General features: G+C 29.5%; 1 protein-coding gene and 1 long non-coding RNA gene across 3 annotated transcripts in view; both read left to right on the plus strand.

The window, feature by feature from the left end:
- LOC123262377 (B-cell lymphoma/leukemia 11A) overlaps positions 1 to 11650 on the plus strand; it is a 35073-nt gene extending 23423 nt beyond the window's left edge. Inside the window, exon 3 of one of the 2 annotated variants that reach the window (XM_044724549.1) lies at positions 9244 to 11648. In XM_044724549.1, the coding sequence (XP_044580484.1) occupies positions 9244 to 11369 (2126 nt within the window). In that variant the 3' untranslated portion in view covers positions 11370 to 11648. Of the gene's footprint in view, positions 1 to 9243 lie in introns of both variants that reach the window. The other variant, XM_044724550.1, reaches the window with a different exon arrangement.
- LOC123262399 overlaps positions 1 to 24032 on the plus strand; it is a 110206-nt gene that overhangs the window by 47622 nt on the left and 38552 nt on the right. Inside the window, exon 2 of the long non-coding RNA XR_006508939.1 lies at positions 20689 to 20742. This is a non-coding gene — a long non-coding RNA (uncharacterized LOC123262399). The remainder of the gene's footprint in view (positions 1 to 20688; positions 20743 to 24032) is intronic.

Here is a 24032-nt window from a genome sequence, read left to right on the forward strand (position 1 = left end):
AATATATGAAAAATTGATGTGGGTACTCAAATGAAAGGTCATGATGAGTGTAATTTCGGGATGAGCTTATATCTTTAAAAATATCAATAGTTCACAAAATGCAAGGTCGTTTCTTAATTATGTTAAATTGCACTGTATTTACTTAAATATTGATATTTTCAAACATATAAGCTCATCCCGATATTACACTCATTAAGAGCTTTCCTTTGAGTACCAACATGCATTTTTGATATATTTTTCATATATACATATATATAATATATATAAATATATAAAATATATAAAAATTGATGTGGGTACTCTCGGAGTGAGCTTATATCTTTAAAAATGTCAATATTTCACAAGATACAAGGTAATTTCTCAATTATGTATCTAGAGATATAGCATCCTAAATACTTATCATAATAAATTGACTATCATGAGAATGTTATGAAAAGGGACAAATTCAAACCAAGACCTTTGTAATACATTAAATTTCACTAAAAAAACCGATTTTATCATATGAATATTCAAAATTTTTCTTATTCTCTTAATAATATTGATATAAATTTTAATAAATATCAATTAATTTTTTCTCCAAAATTTTGCTAAAAATTTATTAAAATAATATCAAAAAAATTTTTTCAATAGTAAACTAAATATTAATATTAAAAATTTTATTTAATTAAAAAATTTTTAAAATTTTCTTCCTTATTACAAATAATTCTCTATATTGTTATTATGACCTAGAACTTTAAACACTTTAGCATCAAGAATAAAAAAAAAAAAAATACTCTTCAAATCAGATCCCAAAAATAAATAAATAAATAAACTACCTCTGTCCAACATAAACTTTTATTCTCCACCCACTTGTACAGCAACCTCTCGAACAAAAGCGATTGTCAGTGGACAGTTGTGACCCCCTGGGCTTTATGATTTAAAATTTAAAAAACGTAATCTGCGGTACTATTGTCCGAGGGCATCGGTCTGCTCGTCTCGTCCAAGCTAGAACGTATCAAATAAGCGATCATACGCTACTCTGCGATCTCAATGCGATACAGTGCAGGGGATGTTGTTATATTTTTTACTTTTCATTATTTAGTTTCATTTGTCCCACTGGACAGGCCACCCTGTCTATTCATCGGCACACGTGTTCGATTTATATAATTTTGTCATTTTATTTTATTTCTAAAACATTAAAATTAAAAACCAGATGAAATTTTGATCCGACACAAAGGCTTGATAGGTGTCAAAGCTGTCTGGAATATTTGGAATATTAATTCTCAATCTCTATAGTGTCTCGATATTCGCAATATGACGTGATCCGTGAACTGTGACTGCACGACTTGGTGGCCCCATATGTGCTTTTCCCTTTTCCGCCTGTTTATCGCGTCTATAACTCGGTCGAGAACTCAAATCCCAAGACCAGACCCTCGGCGAGATGTCCGGACTCCCGGGTCGCCGAGGGCTAAGGAGAATTGCCCGCGAATTGGCTCTATCTCCGGAATTGTCTCACTTTTTCATCCCTTTTTATTTTTATTTATGTTTATATTTATTCTTCTGGCTCAAACTTTATAATCTTGTACAAGACGCGACCCAGACAAAATAAAAATGATACATACTCTCAAAAACTTTTTATCCATGGTAATTTTTTGTTACTTTAATTTTAAATTCCAAATTTTTTTTTAAATTTCACATTAGTATTTATTGAATTTTTTATGATCAATAAAAAATTTTTTAAGTAATTTTTATCAAAAATTAACAATTAAAAAAATATAAAAAGTATCTAAAATTAATTTAAAAAAAAATGAAATTTTTTGAAGATAAAGAAAGTATCAGTTATTTTAAAATAAATTTTTTAAAAATTTTTAATTGATTTTTGTCAAAAATTAATCATTAAAAAGATATAAAAAGTATCTAAAATTAATCCAAAAAAAAAATTAGAATTTTTTTGAAGATAAAAAGAGTATCATTTATTTTTAAAATAATTTCTGAGAGAATTTTAAATGATAAATTTTTAAAAAATTTTAAATAATAAATTTTGGAAAAATTAATGTCAATCACTAACCCGCTCCGGGTTTCGAACCCAAGACTCCCGCGCTGCAAGTTTCTGTACACATTCTTGTTGCTAAGAGAAATTTATTGGCAGTAATTATTATAGATTTTTTTCCACTAGAAAAATTTTAATTAAAAAAACAAAAATATATAAGCTTATTAATTTTTAAATAAATATCAAATCTAATAATTAAAAAAAAAAAAACAATTTTTTTTATACATGTACTTTATTATTTTTAAAACGTATATACATAAAATCTCATACAAGAAATTAAGATTAACGCAGGTACAATTAAAAATATTTTTTTTATTTTTAATAAATTTTCCACGATCATTTTCTGTACAATTAAAATTTTGATTTTCAAATAGTTTTTTCAAATATTTATCAATAAAATTAATATAAAATTAAAAAATGGATGAAGAAAAATAAAAAATTCAAAATTTACTAAAAATAAATGTATCCTGACGCAATAAGACTTTCTACAAAAAATTTTTCGGGCATTTCCGAATCACTTAACCCTTTCAAATCATTTATTGTCTTTTCCATCAGCATTCCAATCACAAATTTTTCTTCTCCACTTTTTTTTTGACAGTAGACAAAATTTCTTAGCCTCAAATTTTTGTCGCGCATCTGCAAACAATATCAATAATTAATTTGATCTATTACAAAAATTTACCATACAAAATATGAATAAAAAATAAAAAATTTACCTCCTTGTTGTAAGTACAAAAAATATTGTCATCCAAAGCTTTGCAAGGACTGACATTAATGTCAGTCTCATTAAACGCAGGAACAAAGCAATGCGTGAAATCAATCAATCCATCGTTACTTAGCGCCATTTCGACTATCAAATTTTCCTCTTTGTACCCGCAAGGATCGTTGTAAGTGAGGACCAACGCAGCCGTTGACAATTTCGAGTAATCCGAAGATATGACCGGCTGATCAGTGATCAATAACGCGATTTTTGACACAATTATATTGAGATTTTCTTTTATGCCTTCGGAAAAATGGACATTGCTCTTGTTTATCGTGGCCACATTAACGTACACGCCTAAAACGTGTCGGTAATTTACGGAAATGTGAGCATCACTGATATTAAGTCCCCTAAAAAAATCATTAGTGATTTAATTAAAATCAGTAAAATAATAGTGATAAAAGTTATTTATTTTAAACGAACCTTTGAACGCACTCGGCTTCTGCAAGAAGTGATTGCGGCGAAATAAGAACAGCTTCACAGTTTTCCTCACTGAATAAATTCCCATCAAAATTAATTTCCCAAGCACCTAGAGTTTTATTTTCTTGCGGCTTAGAATGTGTCAATTCAATGACAAATAAAATTAATAGAAACATCAATCTTTTATCCATTGTTAAAAGTCACTGATATTTTGTAAAATTAATATCTAAAATTTTTAATTCGATCAACTAACGTCCAAGTGGTTTCTGTTACTGTCACGACATAACTATTTTATCTACTACTGTAGACTTAATCACCTGCGTTCTAATTTATGGTTGAGGTTATTAACGATTAATTGAATGGTCAATCATTAAATTTTTTATCACATTTTAAAATTATTAAAGAATTTATAGAATTCAAGTAATAGTTTTTATATAAAAAATTTTTTAATTAAAGATTTGTAGTAAATTCCAATCTGTTGTAATTTTTTAACGTGAGATATGTAAATAAATTATTTAATATCAATTATTAATAGGTAAAAGATGTGTGTAAGGTTTTATATGCTTCATATATGATACAATATGATTATATGAGTTCTTAAAAAATCATGTGTGACCTCATATACTCATATATGGTTTTATATGCTTCATTTTTTATTATATGTGACTTTATGAGATCATATAGAGTCTCATATGAAAATTCGGGGCCTTATATACCTCAAATATGATCAAATGTCGTTTTATATGCTCAATATGTGATTTTATATGGCTTGCACATAGATTTTTGCGATCATATGTGATCTTTTATGAAGATTCAAGGTTTTATATGCTTCAATTAAGATCCTAAATAGTTTTATATGAATCATTTTTGATTATATGTGGCTCTATGTGATCATATGGAGTCTTATATGATTATTAAGGGCCTTAGATACCTCATATATGATCAAATGTGGTTTTATATGGTCAATATGTGATTTTATATGCCTTAAATATAAATTTTTGCGATCATATGTGATCCTGTATGAAGATTCAAGGTTTTATATGCTTCAATTAAGATCCTACATAGTTTTATATGAATCATTTTTGATTATATGTGGCTCTATGTGATCATATGGAGTCTTATATGATTATTCAGGGCCTTATATACCTCATATATGATCAAATGTGGTTTTATATGGTCAATATGTGATTTTATATGCCTTACATATAAACTTTTATGATCAAATGTAATCTTTTATAAAGATTTAAGGTCTTGTATGCTTCATTTCTGATTATATGTGGCTTTATGTGATCAGATATGGTCCCATATGCTTTAAATGTGATCTCATATGATCATCGATGTTTTACATTGTTCATATGTGATCTTATATGACCATAAGTGGTCTCACATCAACTTTGGACTTGAAATTTTAAAAAATAGTTAATATTGCCCTTCTATAAAATGAATAGAATAAGATATTGTTAACTTAGAACTGACTTAGAACATAAAGAATGCATTTTAAATTTAACGTAACACACTCGCGAATAAAGCAGTTACGTATTTATACATAAAAATAAAAAATCCAAGGGTGGAAAAAGCCAGAGAATAAAGAGAAAAATAATCCTGAGGGATGTCAGCTCACAAGGTTTGCATATGAAAGCTCGAATCGATACACCTTCATAATATACTCAGACACTTGCTTATCTCCGACTACTACGACTCTCCATTACCATTTTTTTCACACAACTTCTTATCCTTGATCTGGCTCCTGGCTTCTGGCTCTGGTTCGAAATCCTCCTTCCAGAAAATCAAACCTCGAGAAATAAAAAAAAAGACCGTGGGTGGACAGGGAACAGCTGAGCGTAAAACAAATAGTTAATCAATTGGATTTATACATACTAAGTAGTACAGCCTTTACTTAAACTTTATTCCAGCAAGTAAAGACACTCCAGAAATTACAATCAATCGGGCTCTGATGTCGAAAAAAACTAAAAGCTGTACTTTAAGACCTTTTTCTTCTTCTTTCTCGAGAGTCTATCTCTCAGCTACAAAGATTACCCGATACGTCTCAAGAAATCCTAAAGAGAACGTTCCAATTAGGATCTCTTTATCTCGTCGCCCTTCTTTTTTTCCTCCACCTCCTCCTCCTCCTCTTTCTCCTCCTTCTTGTTCTTGCTCTTCTGCTCATCTCTCTTTCGCCTTTTTGATACCCGGTCTCTCTCGGATTTTATTTAATCTTTCACAACTGCGGCAAACAATAACGGCGACATTTTAAAAGTTCGCGAACAAGTTCAATTCATACCCGAGATTTATCATCTCCTTTAAGCTTTTCTCGTATTTACTTGTTTACTTTTTAGTTTAGCAACTGTCACTCGAATTAATTCCAAACTCCGATTAATAGATGACAAGAACCAGTCGCTTAGCTGGAGTTTCGAGAATACGCCGCTGAAAAATTGCAATAAAAAATTAAATATACTTTTTTTAAAAAAAATCAATTGAAGAAAACTTTTTTTTTCTTTAAATCAATATTCTCCCTAAAATATCAAAAATTTGAAAAATTTTATCTTCGTCATAGAAAATTTAATTTCCAACAAAAAAGGTCTCTTATTTTATTTTTATTTATTTTTGTTTTAATAAACTTGAAAAATAATTAGTAACAACTATAAAATTCGTGTTTTTTCTAAAGAATAAAAAATACGAAAAAATTGGCAAGAACTTTTTTGTAGAAAATTAAATTTTTTACAAAAATTTTTTTTTATAATTTTTTCGTATGTTTAACATTTTATTCAAAATAATCTATATTATTAAGAGAATAAGCAAAATTTTATTGCCGGTATATTTACATGATAAAATGGGTTTTTATGGTATTAAGAGATGACGTATCTTGTGATCTATTGACATTTTTTAAGATATAAGCTCATCCTGATGTTACACTCATCAAGACCTTTCATTTGAGTACCTACATCAATTTTTAATATATTTTATATATTATATATATTTCACAAATATCATATATGTAAAATATATAAAAAATCCCGTTGGGTACTCAAAAGAAAGGTCTCGATGAGTGTAACATCGAAATGAGTTTAAATCTTAAAAAATGTCAATATATAAGAAATGACCTTGTATCTTGTAAACTATTGACATTTCTAAAGATATAAGCTCATCCCGATGTTACACTCATCAAGACCTTTCATTTGAGTACCCACATCAATTTTTCATATATTTTATATATTTGTATATATTATATATATATGTATATATCAAAAATGCATGTGGGTACTCAAATGAAAACTCTTGATGAGTGTAACATCGGGATGAGATTATATCTTTAAAATATATATTATATATATGTATATATGAAAAATATATAAAAAAAGCATGTGGGTACTCAAATGAAAGCTCTTGATGAGTGTAACATCAAGATGAGCTTATGTTTTAAAAAATTTCAATATTTAAAAAAGTACAGTGCAATTTAATTAGAATCATTATTTAATAAAGCAAAATTTTATTTATCTATATTTCACAAGTCACGGCAGTCACATAGTGACTGCAAAGTTACAAATAATAATAAAAAATTTTATTAAAAAACGTTTAAATAAAATAAAAAATTTTTTTCTTAAAAAAAAATCATGGGAAAGTATAAAAGTAAGGAAGGGTAGTAGTGGCCAAGTGATTTTCCCTCTAAATTACCCGTCAAATTGGCCTGGAAGGCAGTTTACGGGTTAATCGTTCGGAATGGCATTGTTTAACAGCCAACGGTTCTTTTGGTCATCTCGCGGACTTCCTTTCTCATGCATAAAAAAATGACAAAGGACCCTCACAATGACAAGTAGTCCAACTCTACATCTCCTAATACCTTGCATTCAGTTTCTTACATTCAATTTCTCCTATTTAATTCCACAACCAAATTCACATTCACTATAATCTACAAAACCTCACCAGTATAAGCCTTGTATTTACATATGAGTCACTGTTTGTAATTACCGCGAAAGGTTTTGGCGCAAAAATGCGGATTGCAATGTAATGAAATAGTGCAGCTTTGGCCTCAGGACGTAGTTATTGTTTTTGCGATGGGTAAACGGTAAAAGGTTCTTTAATCTCGCGTGATATTAAATTATCGATTGGATAACGTATGCGACGAATGCACTTTGTGGGGTGCATTTTTATGTAAAAAAATCCTTTTGCTCTGTTGTTGTCGTTTTTGTTTAAAATAATTGAGATTATAAATCTTTATATGGAAGTTAATTTTTCTTTGTTGGATAGTTTTATTGCGCTTTTATGAATAAACATTCAGTGACCACTGCGTTGTGTCACTCGCCACATAAAAGGCGAGACGCTAAAAATTTCTAACCGCAACGTCAATGAGAAAATAAAATAAACTATTATACTGCTTGCTCAATTTTTATGTTAAAAATTTATGCATGCATAAAAATTCATTTATTGATTAAAAAAAATTTTGTTATTATTTAATAAGCTTGAATAATTTTTGAAAAATTATTTTTAACCGTGAATTTTTCTTTAAAGTAAAAAAAATAATAAAGAAAATCCATCAATAAATCATTTCGTCGACATCTAGATGGTGATCCTTATTATCAGTTGGTCGTCTATAGAATTCCAAGTAAGTCGGCCGCGGCTGTATCGAATTGCAAGTTCACACATGCCTCCATAATCACAGACGCGAGGGCTCGTCTCGGTTTCATTTTTGGTAAGGGCTGGAGAGTAAAATGGACCGTGAGGCGATTTAAAAAATAATATAACCCGAAATTTAACGGAGGAAAGGAAGCATTGTCATAACCGGGGGTTGTGAAACTGACCCTTAACGACATTCGTTCCGGCAGCCTTAGGAGGTGGGGAGGTGGGGGCGCCTACGGGTTTTGAATTTCAATATTTTTAATCCCGGATATCATATTTGTCGGGATTTTTCACCGCATATTCATTCTGGTGTCATCGCTACCCAGCGCCATGTGTTTCGATCTACTTCAACAATATTGCCAACCAACACATTTTTCCAGGGAAATTTATATAAATTTTTTCTCAATTATTTTAAATTTAAAAGGCTGAAAAAATCATCCGAAGCATCAGAGAGTACTTTACAATCGAAAAATTTTTTTCTCCTTATTTCGGCAACTATTTTTACTATTATAGTCTCGTAAGTTCACGAAATCAATATATTTTGCAAACTATTGTCAAGATAATTTAACAGAGATTAATTTAACACTTTTAAAAAATTTATTTAATGCAATAGAAACGGAAAAAAACATCAAAATAGGTCAAAAAATTTTCTGTTCGTCATGTATGAAACTCTGAAAACACTGTAACTTCCAAAAAAATGCATTAATAGAGTTAAATTTTGTTTTTTTTAATTCTTTGGAAGAATTGTAGGTCACCGAATGTGAATGGCTTGGTAATTCAGTGTCGTTTATATACAATTAATAAAATAAAACAAAAACCAGAAGACTATATATTTTGTGTACATTTATCCGACTAGAGGCGCTTGCACATTATCGTACTATTTTTGCTGTTTCATACATTTTTTTTCATATTCTTTATTTTATTAATATTTCATAATTAAGTATAAAAATTAATTTAGCAGATAATTAATAATTTTAAGAGTTTACGTAACAAATAAATGATAGCAAAAAAAAAATTGACATATAGAAATTTAAAAAATTTTAAAATGCAATTTTTAAAAAATAAATTTTTCAAACAAATTTGTTTGTTAAAAAAAAATTAAAAAATGATCAAGTGACAGCTAACTTTAATGTCATTAATCAAATGAGTATTATGAGTCGTGCACTTTTGGATTTTCCAAACTTTTTGTCATAAAATCAATAAAAAATAATCAAACCTTAAAATTCTCGACTAAAAATATCAAAAAGTTATAAAATTTATTTTTTGTAGGAAATTTTATTCTCTACAAAAAAGGTCTTTAGCATTCTCGATATCTCTAACCATTAAACCAAAATTCATGTTCTACCAAACCACCTCCAAAAATCCAAAAAAAACCTTAGAATTTAAAAAATCTAACAATCACCCTTACTTTATGTTTCAGAGCCAAGATGCCTGCAATGTTCGCAGTGTTCGCGGCGCCTAACATCCGCGTGGGACCTGATCCAGCACGTGCAAAGCGTCCACGGAGCAAGATTATACGGCCTGCCAAACTCCTCAGCGAACACATCATCAAACACACCGGCGCCGAGCCCACCGACGCCGAACCCTAGTCACTCCTACCACCTGAGCCCGCCGAACCACCTGAACCTCAGCGGAAAATCCACCGGAAGTTCCGCAGCGAATTCCTCCGGCGGAACAACCTCGAGTTCCAGCAGCAGCCGGCAACTTCAAAGTTCCTCCCTAGTCGCGGACCCACTACACAGTTTCCTGCGACTGCCCCAGCACTTGGAACGGAGCCTGCCCCCGATGTTCAGGCCGGAATTTCTAGCCCTAAACCCCCTGGCAGGCTACCGAGGCCTCCAGGACCTCCAAACCGCGACGCGGAACCTCCAGAACCTCGGAGACCCGCTCCGCGCAATGGACGGGCTGAACCTCGGTGACCCTCTCGTCCGGAGTTCTTTAGACACCCTGAACAACGCCCGGAACCTAGCTAATTTAACGGAACTCTCGCACGCGCGGGGTCTCGGAACCCAGGGCCACCCACCCCAACTCGAAGCGAATCTGGATTTTTATTCGGCGCGCCTAAGGAGCCTCGCTAATCCGCCCTTAGGCGCGGCTCCAACGAATCCACCGACAAATCCCACGATCGTTTCGAATGTCGCCACCCCACAGTCCCACCAGGCCCCTTTAGCGGCCCAGCCAACTAACATCAACATCAACAACAACAACAGCAACAACAACAACAACAACAACAACCCCCAGAACTCCTCCAGCGAGTCGCACTTGTCCTCCAGCCCCACGACCCCCGCGAACCTGAGAGTCCACGCTTTAACCCAAAAAGGGAACTCCCCCTGCTACAACCAGAGCCCTCCCGGGCACAACAACAACAACTCCACCGACAGTGATAAAACCAGCCATCCCCCCTCCACCCCCATAATCACAGACTCCGCAGAAACAGTCTACACCTGCGAGGTCTGCGATAAAAAGTTCCGATTCCAGTCGAACCTAATTGTCCACAGACGCTGCCACCAGGAAAAAGACCACCAGTTCCAGGAGTCCCAGGACGGAGGCGCCATAGCGCGCTGCGAGGTCTGCGACGTCGAACTCTCAAACTTCTCGGAACTCCGCAAGCACATGCGCAAAGAACACTCCGATTCTTTAAACCCCGCGAGCCCCCAAGGCAGCGTTGAGACCGTTCCTGACGACGGTTCCAGCTGCGACGAGAACATGGACCTCGACGAGGGCGACGAGACGGACCAAAAGACCCGAACCGAGGAGGAGAACACTCCCGAGGACCTCAGTACCACTCAAGGTCAGAGTTCCGAGGAGGGCCTCCAAAGACCCGACCAAAAGCCCAGCTTAGTCGGCGATCTTATGGAGAAGTTCGGCCTCAATAATATTGCTCAGTACTCCGAAGCCTACCGCCAGGCCCTCCAGGAGAACCACCGCGGGGGGTTCCTTAAAACCGAGAGTCCCTCGAATCTCACGAACTCCCTGAACAACAACAAAGAAAAGGACAGCGCTCTTTCTCCGAATTTTAATTCTTCCGCGACTGCGAACATTTTCTCGGGGACTTTTCCGCGCGCTGGACCCGATTTTGGGGGCCTTTGGCTGCCTAGTGCGCATTATCTGGAGAACAGTGAGTTCCGGAAGGTCACCAAGGCCACCACGTCCAGTTTGGCACTTCAAGGACTGCCCAGTCCGCTTTTAAAGAAGGAACGCCACGGCAGGAACGACACTTGCGAGTACTGCGGGAAGGTTTTTAAAAACTGTTCCAATTTGACGGTGCACAGGCGCTCTCACACTGGTGAGAAGCCTTACAAGTGCGAGCTCTGTTCCTACGCATGCGCTCAGAGTTCCAAGCTCACTAGGCACATGAAAACTCACGGTAGGCACGGGAAAGATACTTACAAGTGCCGGTTCTGCGAAATGCCCTTCTCGGTTCCTAGTACGTTGGAAAAACATATGAGAAAGTGCGTCGTTGTTGTTCAACAGGGACCCAAATTGGGACTGCCCTATCCCGGGAGCCAGGACGAGGACTCAAGTCTTAGCACCAAGGACACTTGATCCTGGAGCGGCAGTCTTCCGCCGCCTATTCCGCCGCTCTGGCCCCAGCCGCCCTATACTGTTTATTAGGGACAAGTCTGATGGTTATTATTATTAGTTATTATTATTATGACGGGGTTTGAAGAAACCATTGAAGATACTTAACGATACTAAGATTAATGGTTACCACTGGAGCATCCAGAAGTATATAAATAATTTATATGTATGAAAATTATGTGAATAATAATTTTAAATACTTTAAGGTAGTTTTAAGAGATATATAAATATATAAATATAAATAATAAAAAAAATACACGATAGCAAGTTTATTATCGCATTGAAGATTATTTATTTAATGGTAAATATATATATAATAAATAAATATATATAAATAAATGTATATTGATATTGTAGATGCGAGGATGGAATATGTAATTGGTTATTTTATTTTGTACATTGTAAATTATCGGAAGGTGTAAATTGTTTTCCGAGCGAGTTATTAATTATTAATTTATAATTAATTAATGGTTACGTTTACGGTTTATTATTAGTTACATATTAGATTTTATTTTTTGATTATTTAATTTTAAATTTATGATAAGCATTTGAGGTTTTGTTTTTAATGTTGATGTAGGAAGATGCCAAAGTTGTTTTTAAAGCTCTTTTTTATCGCTATTGATTATTAATTATTATTAAGGATGATCATCGCCTCCAGAGGGATTTTCATGTTTTGAAAATTGTTCGGGGATTTTGTGTGATTGTTTTTTTTTATTATTGAATATTATTATTACTATTTTTATAATTATTATTATTATTATTATTATTATTATTATTATTATTATTTATTGCAGTTGATTGTTAATGCTGTAAGCATTCGTTTGAATTTCAATTTTCGTATCAATTTTTTAAATTTTATTTCAATTAATAAAAATCCCTCGTTTATTTTTTTTTTTTTTTTTTTTTTTTTCTTATAAAAATCAGTTATTTATTATTTTTTTTTTAATACACAAAAAATTAATAATTTTTTTTTGGTTTAAGACACAATTTTTTTTTTAGTCAATTTTTATTCTTAAAAAAATTTTTACCAAAAATTTCAAAAATTTTTTTTGAAATCTTCAAAATTTTTTATTTGAGAAAAAAAATTTTTTTTTTAAATTAAAAAATTTTGTATTAAAAAATTTTTTATGAAAATAAAAAATTTTGAATTAAAAAATTTTTTATTTAAAATAAAAACATTTTGAATCATAAAAATTGAATAAAAAAATATTTTTAAAGCAGAAAAAAATTTATTTAACTCTTACAAAAAAATTTCATTTTTTATTTAAAAAAAAAAATTTTTTCGGGGGATTAAAAAAATTTTTGAATGATAAAACTGTTCCTAAAAAGTAGGCAATAAGCTTGATTATTGAAACAATAATCGAAAAAGTGAGAGTGAGTGAAAAAATGGGTAATTAATAAAATGTAATTAAATAAAAAAATACACTCATATCAAATAGTCTCGATATTAGTTGTAGCGTTAAAGTAATATAAATAAAATGAAACATTTAATAAAATTAAATACCCATACGAAATAAAATGTACTCAAAAAAGTACATTTATTACTTAAATAAAAATATTAAAATTAAATCGATTATTACTAGTTGAGAGGCTGATTTATTAGACAATTTCTCTGTCCCTGTTTATAATAAAACAAATAAATAAAATTATTTATTTAATAAATAATAAAATTAATAAATATCCAGTACTGTACATACAATAGCACTGCCCCCAGCGTACGCGGTAAGACTTTATTAATTAGTCGTACATATTTGAGCTTAAAGGAAACAATTTATTGATTAAATGGTAATTAAAAATTTTGGTAATTATTTACAAGTGGGGTTTACTCTATTTTTGATCATATTTAGGTGAAAAATTGATATTTTTAAATTTTCTTTTTATTCTGCTTGTTTTTAAGACGCATTTATGATATATAATGTCGTGAAAAAAAAAAAATTAAAGATTTTAATAGCTTTTTTTGTCTTCAAAAATTGGAAAAAATTTTTAGCTCTCATATTTTTGGATAAAATTTCTATTTTAATTTTTTTTTATCATTTTGATATATTTTTTTTTGAAAAGTATATAAAAAAATAAATAATTAAAAAAAAATTGAATATCACAATTTTTTATTAAATTTAAAAATTAAATTTTTTTTTTCAAATTTAAAAATTTATAAATTTTTTAAAATTGTGATAGTCAACTTTTTTTTTTAAATTGTTAATTTTTTAATTTATTTTTCAAAAATAAAAATAGAATCTTAATAAAAATCTTAATTATTAATTAATTAACAAAATCTTAATTATTAATAAAAAATATGAATGAAATTAAATAGAAATTTTTTTCAAAAAAATAAAAATTAAAATAATTGACCCGACTTGTAAATAATTACCAAAAATTTAATTCTACGACTTGTCACTCATTTTTTATTTATCGCAGTAGTGTAAAATAAATAAACGTAATATAAATTATTAAATTATAATTTTTTTTTTTTTTTTATTTAAATTGTGTCCTTACCTTCGTCCTTTTTACACTTACTGTAATTTAAATTGTACTACATATATATTTAAAACGTGTTTTAATGAAAGAATAAGAAAAAAAAATTTTTTTTTTTTTTTTTAAGGAAAGTTTTTGAAAATTGGAAAATAAGTCACTTATTCTGTCATAAAATGCGTCTATTTACATACAGGGTAACAAAATAAACAGTAATTATTCCAATAAAAATAAAAACGTTAGTTTAAAAACTCACGAGTAGTTATATTATATAGAGACTCTTTGAGGTAAAAAAAAAAAATAAAAATTGAGCCAGGGATGAATGAGTAATTGGACAAGGGAAAAAAAAATTAGACGTGACTGAAGCGATTTAATAATAATAAAAATAATAATTATAAGTAATTAAATAAAATGGAGTATTTAATCGGGAGCTCTGTAGGATTTTTGATAGATTATTATGAAGACTTGATAATATTTGGTCAATACGAAGATAAGGAGACAGATTGAAGAGGAAAGAAATAAAAAGGAAACTGACTCAACGACAAGACAGTCCAGTCCGAACGTTATTAATTAATTAATTAAATGAAACTGTAAGGAATTAAATCAACAAATCATCGACAACTCAGTTATTATTTATTATAAATTATAAATATTATATTATATTAATATAAATATATTGAATTAAAGTAATTAAAATAGTGTTTGGACTTAACGATCGACATTTATGATTAGATACGGTGTATGTCTTGTGCGAAATAAACAAAATTGTTTTTAAAAATAATGCTGTTATTTATTCCTCCTCCTTATTATTAGAAGTAATTGATAGTTAATACGATAATTGTAAATTTAAATAGTCTCTTGGATTTTTTTTGAGGATAAGTATTTTATTAAATTTATTATTTATAAATTTAAAAAAATGGCTCTCAAATAGTTTTTTTTAGATATTTTTAATTATAGTTCATTTTTATAATTTTTAAAAGCTTTACTTTTAATAAAAATTAAAAAATATGAGTAGTATAATGACTTTTGCTAAATTGCACTGTACTTTCTTAAATATTGACATTTTTAAAGATATAAGCTCGTCACGACGTTACATTCATCAAGAGCTTTCATTTGAGTACTCACATACATTTTTTATATATTTTTCATATATACATATATATAATATATATTTTAACAACATAAGCTCAATTTGATGTTACACTTATCAAAAGCTTTCATTTGAGTACCCACATGCGTTTTTGATATATTTTTCATATATACATATATATAATATATACAAATATATAAAATATCTGAAAAATTAATGTAGGTACTCAAATGAAAGGTCTTGATGAGTATAACCTCGGGGTGAGCTTATATCTTTAAAAATGTCAATAGTTTACAAGGTACAAGGTAGTTTCCTAATTATGTTAAATTACACTCTACTTTCTTAACTATTGACAATTTTAAAGATGTAAGCTCATTCCGATATTACACTCAGCAAGAGCTTTCATTTGAGTACCCACATGCATTTTTGATATATATAAATATATAACATATATAAATATATGAAGAATTGATGTAGGTACTCAAATGAAAGGTCTTGATGAGTGTAACATCAGGATGAGCTTATATCTGCAAAAATGTCAATAGTTGACAAGATACAATGTCATTTCTTAATAATTGACATTTTTCAGAATATAAACTCATTTCGATGTTACATTTTTCGAGACCTTTCATTTGAGTTCCCACATCGCATTTTTTATGTATTATATATATATATATATATATATATATATATATATATATATATATATATATATATATATATATGGTATTTGTGAAATATACAAATCCATAAAATATATGAAAAATTGATGTGGGTACTCAAATGAAAGGTCTCAATGAATGTAACATCAGTATGAGCTTAGATCACTAAAAATGCCAATAGTTCACAAGATACAAGGTCCTTTCTTAATTATATATCTAGAGATTGCATTTTCGAATGCAGCCTAAATACTTATCATAATAAATTAACTATCGGTGAGAATGAAATGAAACCTTGAAAACCTGGAGACAAAATTTTTCTTATTCTCTTAATAATTTAGATTAAATTAATGAATTCATGAAATAATAATCTTGCCTTAAAAATTTATTATTATCATTTTAATTTTTATTATTAAAATAACGAAATATAAATTAAATTTAATTTTTAATAATAATATTCCTTTTGAAAAAGAAAAAAAAATCCAGCAAATCGACTTCTAAAAATTTTTCTTATTTTCTTAATAGTATAGATTAAATTAATGAATTTGTAAAATAATATTCTTGACTTAAAGATTCATCAGTATTCTCATTTTTTAGATTTTTATTATTAATACAGCAAAATATTAATTAAATTTCATTTTTAATAATAATAATAATATTCCTTTTGAAAAAGAAAAAAAAATGCAGCAAATCGACTCCTAAAAATTCTAAATAAATCTAACATCAAAATCAACAACTAATCCCTCTAGCGTAAAAACCCCAAAGCTTGTGGTCCCCGTGCCCCTGTCGATCAAATGGAACCCTAAGAATGGGGCACGCTCTACACTCCACACCCTACACTCCATATTCCACATTCCTTCGTCCCTTGTTTGCACCCTTACGCGTCCCGCGTATTTACATGTATGCCTAGTAAATATCCCTAGCACACATATCATTCATCTCATACATCATACAGTATATAGAATAAAATAAAATGAAATAAAATACATATCTAGCGAGCGTTGACAAGAGTGTCTCTAGAGAGCGGACGCGAGGTTACGCTAGTCGCGAATAAAAATAATAAAAATAACAATCTAACTCCCCAGCTGCTAAGAACTAATGCCCTCGGCATCGCATTTTTAATTATCCCTCGTTAATATCCGCTTGATATAAAAGTATAGGGTAAAAAAAAAAAATGAAAATAACAACACCAAAAAAATTATTCTAGTGAATCGTTAATTAAAAATCTGTCTTACTTTCTTTATTAAAATTATTACTAATACAATATTATTCAGATCTTCATAAAAATAATTATTATTATTATATATATTATGCAATAGTTATCAATGTCTCTCAATTTTTTTGCTTGATTATCCCGCGTATTATGTTTAAATCATTTGTACTTGCTCATTAATTTTCTATTTAAATAATTTATTTTATGAATAATAAATTCAGACACAAATTATAATTTTATTTTATAATTAAAGTTAATTATAATTAAATTACATTATCCAAATATCGGAATAATCGAATTTCATATAATTATTTTATTTCAATTTTGTTACGTCTCTTTTCTCTTTTAATTTGTAAATTAATAATTACTTTATAAAATTAATTTGTCAAGTTAATTTATTAAATTTTCATTTTAATAAATTTTATCGCTGCAATTGGGATGATTGATTGATACATTAATATTTTTCTTTTAAATCAATTTTATTTAGATATTAATAGACGCAACGTCTGAAGATTGTTTTCATTAATGTCTCATGGTTATCTTGCTTAACGGTCGACTAATTTCTTGTTCTAACAAACTTGGCACGTTTACAGCCACGGTCACCGCGCTTTCTTATCCTTTATGTCTTATGTAATCAAATTAAAATTGTTTTATTTTATTTATCATATTCTATTGTTTCTACTAATCAAAAACTTACGATTCTTTTTAATTATCAAGGTAATGAGTTAAAATTATCATCAGTGGACAAAATACAACGTAATTTCTTAATTATTGATTTTTTTTTAAGATATAAGCTCATCCTGATGTTACGCTCATCGAGACATTTCATTTGAGTACCCACACGATTTTTTGATATATTTTATATATTTCACAAATATGAGAAATGTTATATATATATATAAAATATATTAAAAAAATCGTGTGGGTATTTAAATGAAAGGTCTCGATGAGTGTAACTTTGAGATGAGCTTATATCGTTAAAAATATCATCAGGGGACAAAATACGATTTAATTTCTTTATTATTGACATTTTTTTAAATATAAGCTCATCCTGCAATTACGCTTATCAAGACCTTTCATTTGAATACCGACATTGCATTTTTTATATATTTTATATATATGGTATTAGTAAAATATATAAATATATAAAAAATTCGTGTGGGTATTCAAATGAAAGGTCTCGATGAGTGTAACTTCGGGATGAGCTTATATCGTTAAAAATATCATCAGGGGACAAAATACGATTTAATTTCTTTATTATTGACCTTTTTTTTAAATATAAGCTCATCCTGCAATTACGCTCATCAAGACCTTTCATTTGAATACCGACATTGCATTTTTTATATATTTTATATATATGGTATTAGTAAAATATATAAATATATAAAATATATAAAAAATTCGTGTGGGTATTCAAATGAAAGGTCTCGATGAGCGTGACATCAGGATGAGCTTCTATCGTTGAAAATATCATCAGGGGACAAAATACAATGTAATTTCTTTATTATTGACATTTTTTAAGATATAAGCTCAACCTGATGTTACGCTCATCGAGACCTTTCATTTGAATACCCACACGAATTTTTGATATATTTTATATATTTCACAAATATGAGAAATGTCATATATATAAAATATATTAAAAAAATCGTGTGGGTATTTAAATGAAAGGTCTCAATGAGAGTAACATCAGGATGAGCTTATATCGTTAAAAATATCATCAGTAGACAATATAAAACGTAATTTCTTTATTATTGACATTCTTTAGATATAAGCTCTTCCTGATGTTACGCTAATTGTGACCTTTTATTTTAAAAATTATAGTAAATAATTATTGACTATTTTATCAATTTAAAATTAATATAATTTACAAAAAATAAACATTTATTGGATGCAAGAAAAAATTCCCTGAATTATTTTAAGCGATACAATTTATTTCTAACAACTAGTCACTAAACTCACTACCGATTTGTTGATTTGAATATAATTAATTAAACGACATGAACAGTTGTTAGAAGAAGGTGCAGGGTAAGGAGAAGGGGTTGAGGGAGTTGTAAGCATTAAACAATAATAGAAAGCATTTAATACCGGAGCACAACACAAACCAAGAGAGATACGCAATAATTAATCTATACTGTTGACTCGAGAACCTGGAAGCCAAAGTTAGGACAATGCCGTTAATTTTTGGGCAGCTCCATTGTTCGCTCTGGATTCATCCGTCAACCGGTTCCCGACATACTTCTGCCTTCTACCTTCCACCTTCCACTACAGATATGATAGATCTCGAGACTCACGTCACCACAGTTTTCCGATAATTTATCTACTAAGCTACAATAATGTCAAAACACCCACAATTACCTTTATTTTCTGTTAAACTAATATTAATTTTTTTAAATTAATTTTAATTTTTAATTTTTATTAAAATATTTATTTGTTGGGTGATTAATTGTGATATTGAGTACCAGTTGTAAGTTGTACAGTACCCTCTTGCTCTGAATGCGTGTTGGCTTTGGTGACGTAACAACAATGGTGAACACTAATCTAGACGTCAGAAACACGGGTGTATAGAGTTGGTAGATATATTTAGAGGTTTGAGACAATGTGCTAGTGGTACTTGCTGGCCCTGATCTGTCGGTTTTATATGACAATATATGTCAAATATTATAAAAATAATAATTAAGTTTTTGATAATTACTAGCAACATTACAGTCTTGTGAATTATAAATTAATAAAATTTTGCTTTATTAAATAGTGACTTTTGTTAAATTGCACTGTACTTTCTTAAATATTGATGTTTTTAAAGATATAAGCTCATCCTGATGTTAGACTCATCAAGAGCTTTTATTTGAGTACCCACATGCATTTTTGATATATTTTTCATATATACATATATATATAATATATATATAAATATATAAAATATATGAAAAATTGATGTGGGTACTCAAATGAAAGGTCTTGATGAGTCTAACATCAGGATGAGCTTATATCTTTAAAAATGTCAATTGTTCACGAGATACAAGATCGTTTCTTAATTATGTTAAATTGCACTGTACTTTCTTAAATATTGACATTTTCAAAAATATAACCTCATCCCGATGTTACACTTATCAAGAGCTTTCATTTAAGGACCCACATGAATTTTTGATATATTTTTCATATATACATATATATAATATATATAAATATATAAAATATATGAAAAATTGATGTGGGTACTCAAATGAAAGGTCTTGACGAGTATAACATCGGGATGAGCTGATATCTTTAAAAATGTCAATAGTTCACGAGATACAAGGTCATTTCTTAATACATAATTAAGAAATTTTTTCATAGTTTAGACAAAATATTTATTTAAACAGAAAACAAATAAAATTTTTATTATTAGTATTTTCTATAATTTTTTTAATGATAATAATAATAATAATCTTGTTAATTAAGTTTATTAAAGCAGATGTTTCTAATTAATTAAAGCTGAGCATGTAAGCATAAGAATATATATAATAATAGTATGTGTAGTATAGTGTTGATTCAAACGGCTTTCGCTTGTGGGAGCGCATACCCTCCCCCGAAGGGTCAGTATTCGTCACACTTAGGGTGGGTCTGGACCAATCGGCGACTGGGATTGTCCACCCGGGGTTGCTGACCAATCCACGCTCTCGGCTATGACCTTATCGTTAACCCGAAACTTTACACGCTCCCGTGTTCACGCTTCCTATTTATCCAAGTAATAGGACTATCTGATTCCTACTAATTGGAAGGGTTGTTATTAAAAAAATCAATCATCCATATAGTTTTAATTATTTTTATTCACTCAAGTAAATAATTATTCTTTTTGTACATTTTTTATAGTTTTCAATATTGTGACCAATTAATTCAACAAAGATGATGGGGCTGAAATTAATAGTGAGTTTTATTTAATTATAATTTTTATAATATGTAATAAACAATTTGCATGGCTTACATTAAATTAAGTTTAAGTAATTAATTTATTAAAGAATTTCAAAGCAACAATTTTATTTCAAAATATCTTAAAATTTTACATTAATTCTATTAAACATTCCAAATTAAATATTCAAAAATAAGTAGACTTAATATTCAATAAATTTTATTTTAAATCAAAGACTTTAATGAATTTTGTTATATTTTTATTGAAATTATTAAAATAAAATTTATTCAAACAAATATTTTTAAAATTATATTGACCTTGAATCAAGAGAAACAATTCTGAACCAGAACAATTAAAAAAAAAAAATTTTTTTTTAATTAATTCAATCAGAAAAATTCTTAAATTAATAAAAATTTACTCAAACTCTTCAATATAATTTTCTTTATTCAAGATTTATTATCTTGAACAAAATTGATAGTTAAAAAAAAAATAAATGACAGTCTATATATAATTTTTGACTAAAAGTAATGTTATAAATTGCCAACAGGTGGCGCATAGTCGCTAAAGCATTTCGCTAGAAGAGAGTTAAGTTTCAGATATATAGTTCAATGAAAAAAATTTCTGTAGCAGGCCATATATATCAGGATTGTGCCATCTACACTGAAAAAACAAGGTGACACTGGATATCATCCCAGATTATACTTAGTGAAAAAAATTTTCAGATTGTAGCTAGTATAATCCAGATTACAATGAGTATAATCCAGATTACAATGGGTGTTATCCAGATATCACGCAGTATAATCTGGATTTTTATCATTATAATCCAGATTACAATGGGTGTAATCCAGATATCACGCAGTATAATCTGGATTTTTCTAGCTACTATCTGAAATTTTTTTTCACTACAGATATCACTGAGTATAATCTGGGATGATATCCAGTGTCATCTTGTTCTTTCGTCGTTTTTTATCATTATAAATTGAGATCTAAAACTTTTTCCAGCCTAAAATAAACTTACCGAAAATCGCCGAGTCTTTTAAATCTACAATTTTTTCTTTCAAAGTAATAAAAAAAGAAAAAAAAATAAATTATCGTCATTAAAAGCCCATCTGTATAAAAGCTTTTAAAAGAACTGCACGGTCTTTTCGCTTAGCAAACAGGTTTTATTTGTCAAAATAATTTCTTTACACACCTAGGTGCGTAATACATATCATATCCACGGGGTCCGTTTAGTTACTTTGGTTGAAAGATACCCACACAGATATATAGCAGCAAAAGATGCGAACATATAACAGATATTTGCATACACACACTCACATTGATATCTCGGTGCAGGAGTGAAGTAAAGTAAAGTGGAGAGGAGGTAGGAGGGAGGGGGGAGGAGGTAGATATAGAGCAGTAGCTTGGCATTTTACTGAGAGCAGTGGTAGATAATAACGGGCAAGTTCGGTGTCCGTAAAGTCCTAAGGGTGAGTAGTGAAGAAGACCGTGAGGGTTTTGTTAGAGGGAGACGTCAGAGGATACCAAACGTAAAGGCAACTCAGTGAGTGGGCAGAGTAGAGGGTGGAGGGTGGAGGGTGGAGGCGAGACTCGGAGCCGGAGGAAAGCATGCAGGGAAGCTGCGGATGCTTTCGAGCGGCGAAGATGAGGGCTGGGTAGTTCAGGCTGAAGCTGGAGGGTGAGTTGTAGCTACTAGGTACTGCTAGTATAAGGTACCTAGTATAGGGTGTAAGGTAGAGAGGAAGTGATGGAGTCGTAGGTAAGAGATGGCATGGGGAACAAGCACGGGTTATATTATACATTTGAGTACATAAATGTATGTAACTTTGAGTCGGTGTTGGGTTATATGCGTCGGCCATCTTGTCCGGTGGGTATTGACCGAGACGACCGTCGACCGACGACTTTACTGTGTCTTGTGTTCATGAGCTTCTACCCTCTTACTGGTCCGAGGACGGACACTTTTTTTAGTAATTTTTGGTAATTAATTAATTTGGAATTTATTTGTTGGGGCGTTAATTGAGATTAATAATTGAATTTTTTAATTATTTTTCTTTAGAGTATTTATTTTTTTGCTTACAAATAAAACCCGATCTTTTATATCGGGAAAAGTTTCGAGCAACGGCTGGAAGACCTTGAAAGAGGAACTTTATAAAGTTTGTAAATTTAAAATAAAATTAACGATCGATTATGGAATGGGGTTTCGTTTTTATTTCGAGGGATTTAATTACTTGGATTGATAATTGGGATTTTTTTGGGTTGTTATTATAATTGGGTATTTTTTATTTATTAAATAAAAATTTATTTTTTATAAAGAGTCTCAAAATTTTTAAATAATCGTAAAATTCTTCAAGTTTCAATTCATTCACTATATCGACATTCTAATTAGCAAATTGTCTAACTTCATTTTAGAAAATTTTCCATTTGTACGAAAAAACAATTAATTAAAAATTTATAATCACTTCAAAAAACCATTTAATATTTAATAGAGGTATAATATTTTATTTTGGATCATTCAAATGATTTATAATTGGACTATTGCTACATCGAAATGTTAAAAAATCACCCTCTACAAAATAAGGAGTTAGACAAATTGATAATTAGACTATCGATATAATTAATTGTTAAATTATATTCATTTATTTGATTCTTAATTTTAATTAATTTTATTTATCAAATTTTACTACTTTAGAAAAATGTTTTTTAATTAAATTTAAGTATAAGTGATCAAATTTTAATTTGTTAAACACAATAGTAATATTGAAAAAAAAATATATTACTTACTTTTGTCATGAAAATTAATTAAAAAAAATTTTTTTTTAATTTTTGAGCTTCTACCTCAAAAATCTTAAGATTTAAAACACCTTTTTTTCTTTAATTTTCAAACTTTAATATCTATAGAACGCCTCGTTCAATTTCAATTTTTTTGGCGGCAATCGACGCGGATTTTCAAGCTTAAAAAGTGAATAAAAGGTTTTGAGTCGATTGGATGAAGAGTTCAAAAGTTATTTCAAAAAAACCCTTTAAACTGCTGAAAGTTAAAAAAGTAATTAATTTTGTCCAAAAAAATGTTACCAAATTTTTTTAAATTACTTAACTCACTAAATTGATTATATTGTTATTCATATCAATAATTACTATTATTATTAGTGTAATAATAATCAATATTATTTTAACTCACTAAAAATGACTCCAAAATTGCCCAAATTTTAATTTAAAAATTCCAAATGCTAAAACTTTAAATTAATCCCAAAATAAAAACAGTCAAACAAGAGGTCCAATAAATTCCATTAAAAATCTTGGCAGCACA

The sequence above is a fragment of the Cotesia glomerata genome, linkage group LG4, assembly GCF_020080835.1.
Source record: "Cotesia glomerata isolate CgM1 linkage group LG4, MPM_Cglom_v2.3, whole genome shotgun sequence".
NCBI lineage: Eukaryota > Metazoa > Arthropoda > Insecta > Hymenoptera > Braconidae > Cotesia > Cotesia glomerata.